We start from the raw sequence: 18,527 nt of genomic DNA on the forward strand, positions 1-18,527 counted from the left end.
TATTATAAAGAAAATCATGTAACGTTTTTATGTAAAATTATATTTCATTTACTTTATATTCCAGTAGTGAAAAGTTATGAAAATGCTTGCCAATTCGTAACGACATTACGAGGCGCAAGACTGCTTTGGTTCGCCGGGTACACATACAGCAAACATCGCGACGTCGGTCTTAAGACGAGGTGGTTCTGTGCGACTCATCGCCGGCGGTCGCAATGCAAGGCGGCCTTATACACAATCGACGGGGCGATTCAACTGATCATCTCCGATCACAATCATGCGCCTTGTAACTTTTTTGTCTAAAAGTGTGCTAAGCTCAAGAGATTGTTTGCGTTCTTATTCATTAATTTAAATTCTTATTCACTACTGTGTACTTACTTCATTAAATGATCTGATCCAAAATAGCAGTTTCTATATATGTTCCTTTTATACGGTATGCGCATACATCTAGCGAAGTGTAAATTGTTTTTTTTTTTCTAACGGAATCAATATAGACTGGATATGTTCCATTATACGGATAATTAACATGAAATTCATTTGTTAATTGGCATGTATAAAATGTTCCCAATGCCCAAAGGCCTGGCGCTTATTATAGCATATTTAGTCAATGACATAATGTCGCCAGCCATTTTTGAGGGGTCTTTTCAAAGCATTGCAATTTGGATGATGTTTAATCATAGGAATTATAATAGGTTTTTATATTATACATAAGGTAAGTATTGTCATAATATACATTTTATATATTATACAAATGAAATAAATAAGCATTAAATTTAATTTTATTAATCGCAGCACTTACGCCTTAATAACCGAGTTGGAGTGACATATACATATAAAGGAAGCACACACGTATGCTATTTAATAGATTGTATAAGTTAAATACGCCTTTTCGCACACAGGCGCCGGTATATACGACCCAGATATGGATACATTCAGAGTCATAACGACACGGCGAGGCGCGCCCATGCTCTGCGAGTCTGGGTACACATACACGAGGCACAGACAGATAGGTCCCAAGACTAGGTGGTTCTGTTCCACTCACCGTCAAAAAACGAAATGCAAAGGCGCCTTGTTCACAGTTGATGATAACCATCGCGTAATATATCGCAACATGAAACATAATCACCCACCATATTGATTTGTGATAACATCTTGTGAAGCGATTTATAGATTATCTGTACATATTTAAATATGTACAGAGAACTTCCGCACGACAAAAAAATACGTATAAATAAAAAAGTATATACCGAAGAAACCTTAATTTTTTTTCTTATAATTGTAATTGGTGTAATCAACATAATATGCATTATTAAAGGCTTTATGGTATTTCATTAATACCCCTTTCGTATTTACAATGGTTGCGAGTTTAATCAGTGACCTCTTAAGGCTAAGTGGCAGGTTCTTTTGCTTCGATTACATGCGCTCTTGGCTACGGCGAATTAATTGCATAAATAAAAATATATGCAAGATCTTGCCATAACAATATATTATTTGTCATGCAGGCGAGCATACAATTAAATTCATAACGACAAAGCGAGGCGCTCGTCTACTCTACAAGAGCGGGTACACATACAACAAGCATCGACAGACAGGTTTGAGGACAAGATGGTACTGCTCCACTCGGCAGAGGACTAATTGCCGGGCTGCTGAATTCACTACCGACGACAAAATAACTCCGTCATACCGCAACTACGAGCACAATCATCCCCCTTTATATTATCTCGCAGACGGTTTTGGTTCTAATAAAAATGGCTTAATTTTGGTTAAGACGAAAACCGTAATTTAGGGAAACTGGCAAAAGAAAAGATGCTAATCCTTATCCTTACTTCCTTATCCTTATTCCTTCCTTAGTATTGACTAAATAGAGGCGTAACGGGGAAGTTTCGATGTTAAATCTTTAATAGGCACTCTTTTAGATTTTTGTAGGCTATTTTGTATATAAATATAAATAAAAAACAGCACACAGGCAAGTTTTCTCATGAAAAATAACTAACTTTACATTAATGCTCAAGATACGAATGAAATTTTATAACTAGGTATAGTTCTTCATTAGCGCTATTAAAATTGTATTCAAACAGCAATATAGATAAATTATTAATATTTGGAGAAAAAACATTCCCAAATCAGATTATTACCCTGACTCTAAGGTACCAAAGTAGAGGAATTTTAAAGAATAGATGTAATTGTATTTACAGTAGTATTTGACATTTGTTAATCAATCATGTTATTTGTTAATTATTCACTTAACATAATTTTAGAAATACACTATGTTGCACAACGATATTTTTTTTATATCGTCATTGAATGCTCCAAGCCTCCTTTTGAGACGAGCTCTTAAGCTTTCCAGTTGTGGGCATCGAAGCCCACTAGTGAACAAAATAATTCCCAATACTAACCAACCAATGTTTTCAGTGTTACCATTCTTCACGATGTCCTCCCGAGGTGCAAGGATCATATACGTTGCGGGTTACAAGTTCATTCGGCACCGCGTTACCGGCTTCAAGACCAGGTGGTACTGCGCTGACCACCACAAGGGCTGCAAGGCTGTCATATTCACCATCGACGGAGACAAGATCATCAGATGCAATAACACACATAACCACTTCCCGCCGTCAAATTTGTAAAGCGTATGTCATTTTACCGACGTACGAAGAAGAAGATACTATGTTTGGCTGCTTTTTCTTCAAGTTTTAGTGCAATGCGCCGCCTTTTGCGGCGTTATAAAATGACGTTATTTGGTTGTTGCCAAGATTTTTAATTCTTTAAAAAATGGTATCAACTTTCACTAGAAACACGTCGCAGCGCCACAACGCACTGACGCGACTTAACGTTTAGGTTGCACAGCAATTATGTGTATGGTCTCTAATGGCGTCTAAAAATATATGTAATACAAAAATAAAAACTGCCTTCTAAACTTTGAATAATGTGTAGATATTACATTCTGTTTTAATGAGACCAAACATAACAAAATATAACAGATGACCAAATGTATTAAAATTAAATATTGATATGTTACAAACCGTGCGACATAACAGACTCTAAAAAAAGTTTTTTTTTTTTTGTTATTCACATTAATCGCATTTACCGCATTTTAATAATTAAAACAAGAATGGCTACGATGTTGACCAAAACAAATTAAGTCATATTTAATATTTCAATTTCAAAAATACCGTTTAATATTCGTTTTTATCACTGTATGTACGCTAGGATTATATTTTAAGATGATTGATAATTGTGTAACAAAGAAGTGTTTTGGACTTACATTTATATACATTTTTAATTTATATTATTATTACATTAAGTTAGTCGACTACCAACCCAGTTAATAGAAAATCAACGCGAAATTAACTAATGGTACTGAAGGTTTTTAAGGTAATATTAATCATTAATTAATTTTACGTTGACAAAACTATAACGAATATGTTTTACTTTTTTAATGTTATTATTTGTATTTTTATATTTTAATTTTAATTATGTAATGGCACAATGGTTTCTTAGTTATAAGACTATTTAAAAGTATTTCGACTGTTACACTAACTATATCTTCAAGACTGATTTTCTCTTAAACTGTTGCAGTTATTAGGTTTAGTAAAAGCATTAATAACTATTTGGATCTATCTTTTCTGTCATTTTTATGGATATCTTAGTGCATTGGGATTACATGTACATATTTTTTAAATACAAATGGTTGAATTCTTTGTCGTTCAACGACGATACTGCCGTCTTTTAAGCCTCTATCAGATTGGTAATAACACGTAATAGAATCAAAGTTATGAGCAGAGGCCCGTGTCCAGCTCTAGGCGAAAAAATGGATCACAGCATCAGTTATAATAATATTCTACGCGCGTTACTTAAAATATAAAACAACAAAGGCGCACTTCCTGATAAAACCATTATCTGTCTTTAAACAATAATTTGCAAAACCTTTGCACTATAAAACACTAATGGTTCATCACAATTTTAGTAAGAGAAAAGATACCTAAAATATAGTTATTAATGCTTACTTAAGGACACGGTTAATGTTCTAATTCAAATTATAAAGTTTAAAAATAAAGTTTTTATTAGAGATTAACTTAAATTCGATGATTCATTATTTAAAGACAATTAAACGTAATTTAATTTAGAATATACGTGTAAAGGTAACATATTTAGTTGGTAATATCATTTTTTATTTTTTGCAGGTAGAAAAGGATCAACATATAAAGAAGAACTCAATGAAGCATAATACAAAAAAAAATCAGCGAATGTAATAAATCATTTTCTATGAATGTTGTCATAACTAGAAAGGGGTCAAAATATAATAAGTTCAAAATTAGATATAGCGTTATTTGACTAAAGGGTTTAATGACATCATCAATAATTCATTTAGGGAATTTAAGTGAAAACGGGTATCTAGTAAATTTTTGAAACCCTCAAAATAGTAAATTTTGAATCTTGAGTGTGAGTATTCACTCAATGAAACTATGTTCTATAGAAAGTATATTTCCATTTCTATAGATATTTAAAAGTAATAAAAAACACTCAGTTAAAACTCAAAAATGGTTACTAAAAAAATATTTGTTTAATTTTCAAGTACCATATTTCGGGAGAGGAAGCCGCGGGGCGGAGGTGATATACTACGGTGGATTCAAGTTCATGAAACAGAGAGTCCAGGGTTTGAAGACGAGGTGGTGGTGCAGCGAGGTGAGGAAGGGCTGCAAGGCCGTCATCATGACCTACGGGGAACGGGATATCGTCACGTGCAAGAACAATCACAACCATCAACCACAACCTCAGAGGGGTCAACCCCAATCATCTAATAATCGAAAAACAATGCCTCAGATTACGAGTAAATAAAATTTTGAAAACTTCCGTTGGTGACGTCACGTTAGAACGTCCCATACAAAATGTCAAGCAATTCAGTGAGATACCCAAAAATGACGTCATTCGCGCCCCGAGTAGCGTTTCAGACAAGATGGCCGACTGCAGTATTTTATACTTTTATTTAATTGAAAATATAATAAAACTTATAGTTTTTTTTAACCCCGAGTTATTTTTGAGAATTCTTTCAATATATTGTATGTCCTTAAATCATTTATTCTTTGATTTTTTAATACTGTCATCATAACAATTAGTCAGCCTTATAATTATGTAATCCGGCATTCACATATTCCCATCCAAACGTTAGAGTTCCTTGACATTATTGTTGTAATACCTATATCTCAGTGTGAACTTACATATTGTATTAATAAATAATATTCTATAACAGATTCTGCAATATCCACATCCATAAAAATAGATGCAATCACCCAAAGAGGTTTAAGATCTTTATTATTTCTCTTTAAGACTCATTGTCCTAAAGTCTTTATTTCTTTTTGTTTTGGTATTCTACAATACCTACCTATTAGGTATATTTTTTTTAGGTCTCGAGCAAGCTACAGTTGTGACGGCAGGTGGAGTGAAACGCATCTTCGTGGCAGACTACTACTTCACGAGGCACCGGGGTGATGACGTCAAGTCTAGATGGCGGTGTGGTACCCACAATAAGCATAAATGCAGCGCGAACCTCTTCACGATTGATGTTTCTGGCGAGAATAAGGTCGTCAAGATAAACAATAAGCACAATCATGCACCGCATGGGAATTTTCTTAACATCGACTCTTCGTAAACGTTCACACATGTTCCACTGCTACAGTACCACCAGGTCTATTATGTCTTATAACAGCAGTATGTATAGGTAAAAGTACTCTACGCTCTAGCACTCTTTGTGTATCTTCCCCGGTACCTTTACCATGTTTCTTACTTATAACAGCAGTATTTTTTATGTATTCTAGCGTTTCTAGTTTGAAGGATGTGGTAAGACTGATAGCCATAAATATTTTTTGTTGGGTGATCTAGCTGTTATATCTAAATTTTGCTGTTACTCTTGTATGATATGCACGATTGCAAGCGAAATTACATAAGCATGTCTGAAAGGTTTTTAGTCGTAGTATCCTATCAAATTGACTATCCCCACGAAACTGAAATTGCGACTCATTTCATTGTAAAAAGCATATTAATTATTGTTGTTGTTACATAATTCAAAACTTACTGTACGATTTTTATGTCATAGTTTATAATCACTCTGAAACTGTTCAATTTTTGTGTTTAAAAAATTCACAAATTATAAGATAAAACACTTTTTTGATTCAAGACTTACTACATAATCATTATTACTCAATGGAATAAAAGATCTAGATCTTAAAACCTAGATGTGTTTATCCGAGACATTACGTCTGTGTTGACTAAACAGAGTTCATCATACTTCCCCAAGAATACCATAATACGGATTTATTCGAACATAATTTCTGGTAACATCCTCATTTTATCCTAACATTACAGATGTCAACCAGCCCATCATCATCAGAACGGCCAGCGGCACTTGTAGGATGATCGTATCGAAGTATTACTTCACGAAGCACCGCGTCAACAAGTGGCGGACCCGGTGGCACTGTGGCACACACCACAAGTTCAAGTGTGGCGCCAGTGTGTTCACTGTTAACGACACTGGAGAGGTCATGAAGCTGAATAACAGTCATAATCATCCGCCGACACGTGAAAAATTTTGCAAAACTTAACTACAATTATTTTACATCACATTATGTAAAGTTCCTATGTAACATTTAAAATACGTAACAATTATTGTGAAAAAACTTTTGCATAAATACATTCCCAAAATTTATAATTTGGGCTGCAGGGCGTGTTAAAAAGGAAAAGCTTTTCCTGTCATGCGGGTATGTCTACGCGTGCGATTCTATCGTTACATGGATGCCTTTCCTGTCATGTAAACCACACGCACGCAGGACGCGGTGAGACTCCAGCAGATAAAAGTCGCGCGTGCTAGTGGGATATGCTTACACGTACCTATGCGTACACGCGCGTGACAGGAAAGACCCATAAACGTGTAACGTGTCGTATAACATGTGTTGACCGTTTTGCAATTATTATTCATTCATTAAACCAAAGTTGATGTCCTACGTAATATTTAGAGATTGTGTCATGTTACATAATAAATAATATGAGTATCTATAATGATAATGTAATAAAAATGTATATTCTTCTCATACTTATATTTGTATGTAAACAAAGTGTATAGGGTTTTCAAAATTCGATTATGAGAACTCAGTTTGATTTTTAAATGTAATTCAGAAAAACTGATTTAAATCAAAACGAAAAGTTTCATTCGAAAACTTAATCTTTCGCCTTTCATTTATATGTATTATAAGATTTTACGTAGATTAATTGTAAGATATTGGTTATATGATTTTTGGCGAACGGTACAGATATTAATACAAATGTATTTTCAGATGACATGACCCCACTAATGATTGTGTCATCGACGGGGTCTAAGAAGATCATCATATCGGACTATTACTTCATCCGTCACAGCGACCGCGGAATTAAGACAAGATGGCGGTGTGGTAGCCACCACAGACAGAAGTGCGGAGCCTCCCTCGTCACTGTCAAGGAAGGGGTGGTCAGGATAAACAACGAACATAACCATCCACCACCCTATGATGGGCACAATGAATATAATAATCTAATTTAATGAACTAAATGACAACATGTACGGCGGGTACAGTAATTTTCATTAAAATGTTTAAAGATATATCAGGTTCTATATTAAAAATAATTGCTAGGCAATTGATATGCCATATATATTTAATGAATATTTGATGATAATAAAATATTTATTTAAACCCTATTATAATAAACAATATACACAGAGTTAAAGTTAAATTATATTTAGATGTCAGTTGAATCTAATTTTACCGATTTCACTTGAACCGACCAGACATCAATTTGTCATACAACATTCCCTATTTGTAAATAAAGTACCGCCTCATCTATTCCCACCTTGTAGAGCTTATAATTAAAAAAATCTATGTTAGGAAGAAATATGTAAGAGTATTATTTTGTGTGATAATGATAGTCACGTGGGCTGCACCGTTTATGATAAGTGAGCCCATATTTTGGGAGAATTGCATTGCACTTGTGTCAATATTATAAGCACAATTTGCATTTATGTGTGACTGGGCACAATGTTCTGTGAATGATGCGAATTTTATGTCTTTTATTTAATGCCAAATTATTTTTGTTCACTTAACCACGTCGGCATTTTTTTCATATTCTGATGTTGAAGATTCTCTATACTGAATGCAATACGACATAATTTGCATTTTATATGCTTTTACATATTATATTTAGATCAAAGGCTGTGTTTTTTTTCATCTGAGATATTATATAGGTACTAAGGATAATTTATTAAAGAACGCGTTTTCTTACACGCAATTTACTAGAAAATATCTGCATTGATCGGCACTGTAAATGGTTTTATGTGTGTTTTTGGTGGTGGGCACGTTTGTGTGTGTTAACTGTAAACTAAGTTTACGAGCCATATAGAGCTTTGACCATTTACTAAATATTAGTTACCGTAATAGTATTACTTATCAGATAAAAATATGATTATTATTATATTATATTCTTCATACCTTCTTTAGCAAAAAAAAAAAATATTATTATTATTTAACTATTAAGATGTATAAGTAATACAGTAGGCATGATGACAGTTGTAATAAAGAATCAAATATTTATTTTAGTTATGATTATTATATTATTTATTTCAGTGTAAAAAAATATGACGAAAGGATTCTAAAAAAATACTTTACAAGCGTTTTTGCGCTTAATTCAAAATAAGTAATAAAGCTATTTTTGCGTTAAAACTTAATTTATTACGAAAATAACATCATTTTGGAAACCTACATTATAGAAGGATATTATAAAATTTGTCATCATGTCCATTGCATTATTTGAAAATTATAAATGTCTGTACCAAATGAAAAATTCTAGTCATTAATATTAATTAGTAATATATTGTGTACCAAATCATAAATAAATGTTTATTCTATAATGTAATTGTAAACCAAATAAATATGTTTATCTTATTATCTTGTTATTCAATATTAGTAAAATTCCACGCAGTGGCGCAGTAGACAATATCGGTTGGTCCCGCGGGGGTTTCCAAATTCGATCCCCGACAAGACACCGGACCTCAAACTTGGAACCCACATGTGACCCCTCATATGGTGAGTCTTGTCAGGTCCTCCCTAAGGAGGATAATATCCCTAAGGATATTTAAATAATAAGCTAAACATCGTCATGGGTTTGAGTAAAACCAATATAACTGATTGCGTCATCTAATTCTAAACGGCAATTTCTAAACGGTCTGCAAGTTTATATCCTCAATACCGTCTCCTCAATTGTAATTTTACTATCAAAACTCTGTTTTTTACTTCCATATATTCAATAATAGATAATGCCGCTTACACACATAATTGTAGTAGAGGTTCTAAATCAATTTTTCCTTTTCAGATCGTCCCACCTTCTTCACGTCGAAGATCGGCGCGAGGATAATGAAGCTCAGGGGGTACTGGTACACGAGGCACTCCGTCTGCTCCTCCAGGGTCAAGTGGCTCTGCGCGGAGTCCCGACACACGCACTGCAACGCCATCGTGGTCACCATAGGGTGTATGACCGTGGACCGCCAGAACAAGCACACCCACCCGCCAACCCTTGCGAACGCTCAACGCACCCAAACTGATCTAGATTTCCTACAACTGTTAGATAGTAAACAAGACCGCTTGCATAGTTCTTAGATATGAAATAAATTGGCCTAAATATAAAGCTGACATATTGACTATATTGTGTTTTATTTGACTCTTGCAATTTTACAACCACGTGTGCATAGTCATTTGTTGTATTTTAATTAGGACATGCATATAACGTTTACACTAATTAAAGACTAATTATACCGTGGCTTTTATTATGTTTATTCCGACCCCTGGATCTATCGAGACTGACCGCGAATTTTAAAAAATATATGACGACTATCGAAAGTATCATCATAGTCAAAAATCATTAAATAGTCATCTTGAATGTATGTTGTATCTGACAATACTATTATTTGTAGGTGTCTACCACATCGTGATGTCAGACCGCGGTACAGAGATGTTGCTGATGGAGGGTTATCGTTACGGTCTGCGGCGACGTAACGGCCTCAAGTCGTGGTGGCGTTGCGTCAGGCACAGCCGGGAGTGCCGCTCCATGGCCGTCATGGTGGAGGACATGGTGGTCCACGTGAAGGAGCACAACCACAGCGCCGATGGGCATCAACTTTAACAGTTGGCGTGTAACGCGTGCAAGAGCAGTTTTCCTGCCACGCGTGTTTACGTCTACACGGGCGTTACACTCACACACGTGCATCTTACATCCTATTGTTTCTTACGCACGCGCACACCGGTCGCTAAGGGACTTCTGAGAGTTAATTCATGTGTGCGTATGGAGCATGCAAGTGTGAGCGCGCGTGACAGGAGAAGCGCTGTAAGGGATTTGTTTCTTGTGAACGCGTTTCTGTGCCCGCATGCGGTTCTAATCCGCATACGTGACAAGTGTATCCTATAGTTTTATAGATAATTTCCCTGTCACGTAAGCCACACGTACGAGAGAGCAGGCAGAGGAGAGACTGTAGTGTTCTGACGTGGATAGGAATCACGCGTGAACATAAACCCGCGCGACAAGAATAAGGCCACTAAATTCACGTGTTCTCGTATCATACATTAATTGGAATGAGTTTGTTGATACAACTAGAATACGTTTTATTCCTATTTCTTTATGATAGAACTTCACCACAATACAATATCATTACAATATCACCAATATAGTATATTTGGTCATACAGCCATGTGTGGGATTTATTAGCTTTATTGCACATAACTGGTATATACAACGCTTTAAAAGGTTTTTACACTCATCTCTATAACAATCCTACATTTAGTACTACTTAGACCCGAGTTATGTAGATATTTACTAGGATTCGAATACCACGTGATCATATTTACTAAGCCAGAAATTGAAATTGGGACATAGGCGACTATTTTGCTGATCATAAGAGACTAAATTATATTAAACCTAGGAACGAACTGGTATTAAACTGTTTGAAGTAACATGCACGTTTTTAACTAAACTTGTTTACATATTGTTACGTATAGGCTGCTGGTATATTAATAAAAGACGATATTATGGTTTAAAAGCGGCGCGGGCGGCGGCAGAGCAAGCGTATATATATAAAAGCAGCAATGGTGTCTTCAGTCGAATCGTCCGATCATCCGAAGTGCACAATTAAAAAAGCGCGAGAATCCGCAGCGGCGCGAATTACCACAGAGTCGATACTGTTTCTTTGCCGCCGTCCTCGTTTGCATCTTTATTATGTTCCACAGATTATTAATACAGGCTCATATTATGACTCATTTATATTTTAACTATTTTAAGTATTTTATTTTATAATTTATATTTTATGTATTAATCTGTCGTGCACACATATGATAGTTATAATCGTTATATATGCTCGTTATCAATTTAATTTATCCATATTTTGACTATCAAAATCTAAATTTGAGCGACGACAGGCAAAACTCGGATAGATTGATTAATAATAACGGGCGATAGTTAAAACAATAATCCAAAAAGACAGCTTTGATGTTGAGACGAATTGTATTAATGCAATTTAATTTAATATTTAGTTTTTTTAAACAATTAATATAAGGGTAGGGGTAGTTTGTTACAACTAAATAGCATTGTTACATTTATACTCTTGTAATAACAATATTATAAACTGTTAAATCCACTTTTGATAAATATGTTGTTTTTGAGCACTATTAAGGTGTTGCCTCACTGGAGTATTCGTCTGTAATGTAACAATCCAAAATTCGATTTTGAGCGTTACTTTACTTAACTGAGCGTTCCCTTGCAATTTAACAATCCACTTGACATTTTAAAGAATCAAATGATTGTATCATGGATTCTGTCATACTGCAATGTTATAAATTTTATCATTACGGGTTGTGCATTGTAATGTTAGGCTCTCCTCACTTATTGATGTAGTGCTCGAATCTGAACTTTTACGTCACAGACAAATGATTCTGGTGAAGGAGCACCCTTATGTTAAGGTAAGGCGGGGTTCACACGGAATCGTACTGCACGTTTTGGTGTAATCGATTTAAAACGCAATAATAATTATGTTCCATGTTCGCACGAGAAACATTGTATAAAATGTATGGGCAAAAAATACATCGCGCCACTTGATGACGCATCTACACGCTTGGCGAACCTCAAGAAACCGTCACAAATTCAAACATGTAGAGTGTTTGGGTTGATTTGTATACGACTTTGTATCAAACAAATTAATGTAAACAGTTATAGAACTTAGGAGTTTGCGTCAAGGGCCAGTCGATGCGGCATTATGCTTATTCGCTTTCTTGACAAGTCCAGTGAGAAGTGTGATGGGTTTGGCGGTATTTGGTGTGATATACATACATACTGAGTTCAATTTATGTGCTGTTATTTAATCGATATGATTTATCCTGCACAAAAAGTGCAGTATTATACAGTGTGAATCTAGCTTAAGTGTAGCTATTTAGATTGCTAGAAGGACAGTTAAAAACTTAAGAACCCTGTTTTAAGGTTAAGTATTAATGTTTAATATCGTGTAATCTTATGAAAGGTTTGATATTTACATATTATGCATAATTTTAGTAATATCGGTTATAATAATAAAGTTTGTGGTTTATATGGAACAGCGATGATAAGTGCTGCTGTGTATTGGTTTGAGAGCTAATAAGGAAGGTAGGCATTTCAACTTAGTAAATACATGCAGGTAACTAAGTAACTAGAGATGCGAGGATATACCTAACGAAACTTCGATAATATCCATCCAAAAATATGGATCGATATTGAGTTTTTGCCGAGAGATGATATTACCAATATTTCGATATTTTACATCATCGACATAAAAGTTGACGTTTACTTATATCGATAACTTTACCTACGCATCCCTAGTTGTAAGTTATCTGCCGATCTCAAGTAGGACTCCAATCATTTTTACGTCCCTTATTTATAATCAATCCATGCAATTACCTATCAAATATCGAAATTTGAAAATGCCTAGTATAAACAATTTGTCAAATGTCAATCTTTGGTAGGCAAAACATTGGATAGATTGATTATTAATATCGTCAGGGTTGATAACAGATGTTTAGACTTAAGACTTCGCTAGACTACAATGTTTTAGGTATTGCACAATTACTTTCTATACATTAAAGGTTCGTTGAGATTGCAACAAACGTTGTTTTATTAAAAAAAATGTTTAAAATAAAACAAAGGTAATAAAAAATCAAAAAGAAAATCCATTTTTATATTAATATGTACTAATATTACCATTTAAAGGCTACTCATAAGGATTTATCAAATATTTTTTATAATATAGACTAGGTAATTTAGTTGGAGTTATACTTTCTATAATTTGTTCTTACAGACTTTTATATCAAGAAAAAGCGGAAAGCCAGACAGATGGAGATAAGCGGGTTCAAGTACAGCTTGCACATCGAGAACCACGGCAGGGGGCGTTGGCGTTGCGTGAAACAGCGGAACGGGTGCAAGGCCATCGTGGTCACCTTGGACAACGAGATTATGTACTTGAAGAATCCTCATAATCACGAATAAAGTAGTCGTATCCGCTTCGTGGTAGAACTCTGTGGTTGGACTCTTTGGGCACCACCGCCACACGTATGTCTACCTAATAACAGCAGTTTTAAGCGCTGCTGTATTCTGATTTGAAGGGTGTGTAAGGTGAGACATGCTGTTCCGAGGCGTTCCAGCTTAGTCCTCAAGGGTAACGGCGCATTTGTGGCCCACCTCTGGTAGAAATCTTATCCTATCTGGGGTTGATTACAGATGTTCACGAGCGGCAGTAATCACTTACAATCAGGTTCATGCTCGTCTGCTACTCCTATATTATAAAAACAATTGGTCACGTACAGATGTCCGCAGGCAGCAATGATATGTATTTTTGTCTATTGGGGAGTGGCCACTTACAGCCAGCTATTAAACTGCTATATTATACTGAGATTTCAGCAAGTAGGTGTACTACATTTCATTTGGCGATCTAGATATTTAAGAATGAGATCTTCTTGCAGGTAGAGTTGTCAAAGAGTCAAACCATTCATAACCCTCATATATAAAACTAGGCTAAAACTATTTGTAGATAAATATAAATTAAGTCCTACTTATTATACATTTCTTAGAAAATACTTATACCGTGCTTCGTTCAAATATAACATTTTTACTTAGTATAACTAAAATAATTATCTATCATGTATATACCTGTCAAGTAAATACAAAAATAATAAATAATTCAGCTTATTATGGTTATACTGTGCTATTTTATATTGGTAGTGTGTATGTAGCTTTAGTTTTTATTAATACAGGGTTATAACTAATGTTAACTAATCGTTTATTTGTTGTTATTATAAATAAAACGTGATAAGCAATATTTGCATTTTTATTTTAAAATATCATTTTATTAAACATGGCTTCATTCTATGTATCTGGCTATGGATATCAGACCAATGATAATAAAGCTCATTGTACAATTATAAAAAAAAAGCAATAATATCTTTATATTTTTAGAGACATACGCTTATAAATTTTACAATGCACACTTTTATATCACATTATAATTTAATTATACAAGTTATGCGTGTCTTTAAAGTAAATAAATCAATCAATATTATATTTTTATTATATCCCAAATATATTGACAATCAAGGACTTTGGAAAAACTACAGACAAAAAGAGACTTAGTATTTTATAGGGCCGCAAATATTTCAGAAAATTTCACGAGTATTAAATTGTGTAAAGCATTTTATTGTTCAATGTGTTTTGTATGACGATTGGGAATTTAAATCATTAAACGTTCGTGAAAGCCTAAAAAATATTGTTTTATTTTACGAAACTACCTACTTTAAACATAGATTAGTAAAGATTACTCACTCCCTAACAAGAAAATGTACCCAGTTTTGAGAATTTAAATAGTTGCGTAAAAAAGTTCTGCCACGTCTCCGTGCTAAAATGTCCCTAAAATATTTGAAATAATTATTTATTTATTATGAAAATTACGCAGTATAAGTTATTTATTCGTAAATTTTCTCTAAAAATGTTTTTGTCAAGAATTCAAAAAAAGAACTTACTAATAAACCGTTTGTGGCTTCATTCAATTTCAAGGCGGCGGAGTATCTATACTAATCTATGACTTTAAAGCTGTAGTTAATTTTCATAAACCTAATTGTCACTCAAAGAGAAATGCCAGCATCTTGGGAAGCCTTGCCCAGAGCTCGGGATGCAAATATTTTTTATGGCAATGTTGTTATTTTTATATCTTTGTGTTTCACTTAGTACACATGGTAAGCACATTTTGTAAATATTTTTTTAGTACTGTAGTTTTGTATTAACTTATATATTTTTACAAATAATTAAATAAGCTAGAACTTTTATTTAAAAAGTTACTTAAATTAAATTTCAATCATAGTTTTAAGTGTCTTCTTTTGTGATTAAACCAGTAACGAAAACCAATAAGCCTTTATAAATACTGGATGTTTGAGTATGAATCATTTTTTCGTTATTAAATAAAACAATAAGTAAAATATTTTGCATTTTTATTAATAAAAATGGATCGAATTCAAGTACTTACAAGCCAACAATGTTTTAGTAATATACATTATTCATTGGTATTCTAATACATTTATTATTAAGTCACCTGCGTAACCTGCGTTATGATCATCATGGATTACAAAATTAAAATCGTAGCAATTGTATTACAACTTTTACATACATGGTGTTGTTATATTATAAAATTTTAATACATATCCTAATTTATCTTAAAAACAACTCAGTCTCCGTTTTAAAGTAGAAATATGTGTCATAATTATTGTATTTAAATTTAAACCAATTTTGATACCTCCTTTGCATAATTTATTAACAATTGCGTTTAGTGGGGCTAGGCGCAAAATATATCGTGTATCTAAACTGTATGATGATTTATTTATGTTTACATGTACTAATTATGTAATCGTAACAACTTTTATTTTAGAGCAAATGTTTGTGTTGATCATATTAGCATTGAACAATATAATAATATACAATAATTTGGTCTAACGTGAATAAGTAACTGTGACGTGAAGACTGAGCTTATATTAAATGTTCCTTAAAGGTTATATCTATAACATTTAGTACATTTGCGTAAATTGATGATGGTAATTAATGTTGTTGAATTAATTAAAAGTATGGTATTCGACTTTAATACACACAAAATATGATTTGTCGTAATCGTTACAAAAACTTTTAGGCATAGAATAATATCATAACCAAAATAACGCTAAATGAAATAAGTGCAAATGTTGTAATGACAATTTAATTCTATATTTAAGTATAATTCAATATTATTAAATTAAAGTACTTTAATAGAAAAATATACTTAAATACAATACAATACAATGATTTTTTATTTTTATTTTACACCTCTGCGTATGCACTTTGCTAATTAAATATAATAATTAAAAATATACTTATAAAAATGAGGTATCTACAATATTTAAACAATAGTTGGAATGTGTAATAATTATTTATAATATTTCTGATACAAAAATTGTAACAACAGTTTTATTATTATTAGCTAATTTTACTCTAAAATTACAAAATATTCAGATGTCATTTTACAAAAATATACAAATCTTCTATCCATACTTCGGTGTCAAAACTATTTTTATTCTTACATCATTACAATATTTTAAACGAAAATTAATGAACATATCAACAAAAGAGCAATAAATATAAATAACTAACACATTAGAAATTGTGCGATAACTGAACACAATGCTTTAAAATAATATATTACACATGTGTAATTGAAAGCACTAAGACATTTAAGCAATACTACAACTTATGGTTTACCACGTGGCAAATATAACTGTAAAATGAATTACTATAAAAATAAAAACCGATTACATTAAATCGCCTATGTCGCTCTCACAATTTAGACGAATCAAACGACACCTTTTATGTCAAATTCGTCGAGCGGTTTCGATTGCAAGGCGTGTCAAAAAATGAAACATAACGCTCGAAAAACATTGCCTTGCGCAGGTGGATGAAAAATATGAAAATACGGACGTCATCTTAAGGCATAGTTTCACAAAATTACCAGCAAAGTCGTAAGATCAAAATATTACAAGATAGATACTAGTTTACTAGTATCTAGTATAATATTTCTAGATATATTTACATAAAGTAACAATTTTTTTTATTAATTTATATTCATTAACGTGTCCTTATAAATTACATATTAAAAATTATACAATAATTTGGTGTAAGCTTTAAAAATGTAGCTAAGTACTTTAACATTATGATTTATTGTAAAAATATGTTATATGCAAAAATAAAATGTGAAATTAATTAGGTTAGTTTTATTCTTAAACATTGTCATACTGTCATTTACAAATATTTTATCGTTAAATGTCTTGTGTGATACATACATACCATTAATGATATAAACCACAATTTTAGTCAATGTTGAGTACAGAATTTATAACTTCAACTTAACAATTATTAACTTAAGTTTAACTTAAATACTGGATTCACAAGAATTTTGTCTTTTCCGTAATATTAAGCGTGCTCTTCTTTAGACAGAACCAGGTGTGGTGATAACGAAATATTTTGGTTCCAACAAAATAATTAAACAAGTTGGTGGAACCCTTCGTCTATCCACCGTTACGCCACCGCCACCATTTTCTGAGTAGTTTGAAGGGTATGTTAAGCAAATACAAGAAGTTACAAGGCTTTAAGTAGGAGTCAAAGTGTTTTTTTGATTATACATGTCAATGTCGGGTGGAAGTTTGTTACTTTAATATCACAAAACACTTATCAGCTGACATTCATTTCGTTTTCGTATTTTGAGTCCCCTCATGGTCATGGACGTTGTGAATTTTAATAATAGCGTCATTTAGGGTCGTGAGCTTAGCTTTGCAACCTTTATCACACTTGTTGCAAACCCAGTGTATCTCCTGTTTTTGATTGATATGTTTTGACCGTTTCTTGAACCTGTATTCGCCGAGGAGTATCACCGCGTTGCCTTGCCGGGACCAGCTGTAGCGGGGCACCAGGTTACCTGCGGAAGAATCGGGTTTAAGCATTACTTGCTATAATTGAACATTATTTTTTATAAGTTCCTTTCTCTGATACTTTTTAAAAGATGTTTTTATAGCTAGTGAACTTCGCATTGGACTTGGCCAGATGCAGAGTTTGAAACCGAGGGGGTGTGAATAACAGAATGTAGGGACATTTTTCGCCAGATTTTTTTTATAATACAATAACTTTGCAAAAATTAAAGATCAGACAAGTCACAGGACATACATTAAAATATTATTACATAAATTGTTTAATTTGCTTCAATAGGGTTATTTTGACTGACTTGTATAGAAATTATAATGCAGGATTAACCTTATGCAGGTCTTTGTCAGCAATATCTTTCGAAAATAGCTCGAGTAATCGCATATAAATATCATATTATATCTTCTGGTAATTTTGAGACAAAAACAGTAATAATAGGTAAAAACCAAATAAAGTGA

At 33.1% G+C, this 18,527-nt stretch overlaps 2 protein-coding genes across 2 annotated transcripts; both read left to right on the forward strand.

Moving 5' to 3' along the window:
- The first annotated feature begins 2,413 nt into the window (after positions 1–2,413).
- LOC140757854 (uncharacterized) lies at positions 2,414–7,107 on the forward strand. The gene is made up of 6 exons (XM_073093725.1): positions 2,414–2,617; positions 4,218–4,243; positions 4,571–4,825; positions 5,400–5,640; positions 5,961–5,965; positions 6,358–7,107. The coding sequence occupies exons 1-6, from the start codon at positions 2,427–2,429 to the stop codon at positions 6,591–6,593; spliced, it is 954 nt and encodes a 317-aa protein (XP_072949826.1). The 5' UTR covers positions 2,414–2,426; the 3' UTR covers positions 6,594–7,107.
- Positions 7,108–7,327: 220 nt separating this feature from the next.
- LOC140757855 (uncharacterized) lies at positions 7,328–10,194 on the forward strand. Its single transcript, XM_073093726.1, has 4 exons — positions 7,328–7,536; positions 8,998–9,101; positions 9,388–9,642; positions 9,986–10,194. Exons 1-4 carry the CDS (start codon positions 7,328–7,330, stop codon positions 10,192–10,194), a joined length of 777 nt encoding a protein of 258 aa, XP_072949827.1.
- The last annotated feature ends 8,333 nt before the right edge of the window (positions 10,195–18,527 follow it).

This window comes from Epargyreus clarus, unplaced genomic scaffold (assembly GCF_041222505.1).
Source record: "Epargyreus clarus isolate Ecla_fem2 unplaced genomic scaffold, WU_Ecla_fem_2.2 ptg000005l, whole genome shotgun sequence".
NCBI lineage: Eukaryota > Metazoa > Arthropoda > Insecta > Lepidoptera > Hesperiidae > Epargyreus > Epargyreus clarus.

What these genes read in the sequence shown, in the direction of transcription:
- LOC140757854 (XM_073093725.1), top strand. Translation starts at nt 2,427, where the DNA reads ATGTCCTCCCGAGGTGCAAGGATCATATACGTTGCGGGTTACAAGTTC. An exon ending in CACTTCCCGCCGTCAAATTT is followed by an intron (nt 2,618 to 4,217) that starts GTAAAGCGTATG and finishes AACTCAATGAAG; the next exon opens with CATAATACAAAAAAAAATCA. An exon ending in ACAAAAAAAAATCAGCGAAT is followed by an intron (nt 4,244 to 4,570) that starts GTAATAAATCAT and finishes TTAATTTTCAAG; the next exon opens with TACCATATTTCGGGAGAGGA.
- LOC140757855 (XM_073093726.1), top strand. Translation starts at nt 7,328, where the DNA reads ATGACCCCACTAATGATTGTGTCATCGACGGGGTCTAAGAAGATCATC. An exon ending in CATCCACCACCCTATGATGG is followed by an intron (nt 7,537 to 8,997) that starts GCACAATGAATA and finishes AATTCCACGCAG; the next exon opens with TGGCGCAGTAGACAATATCG. An exon ending in TTTCCTACAACTGTTAGATA is followed by an intron (nt 9,643 to 9,985) that starts GTAAACAAGACC and finishes TATTATTTGTAG; the next exon opens with GTGTCTACCACATCGTGATG.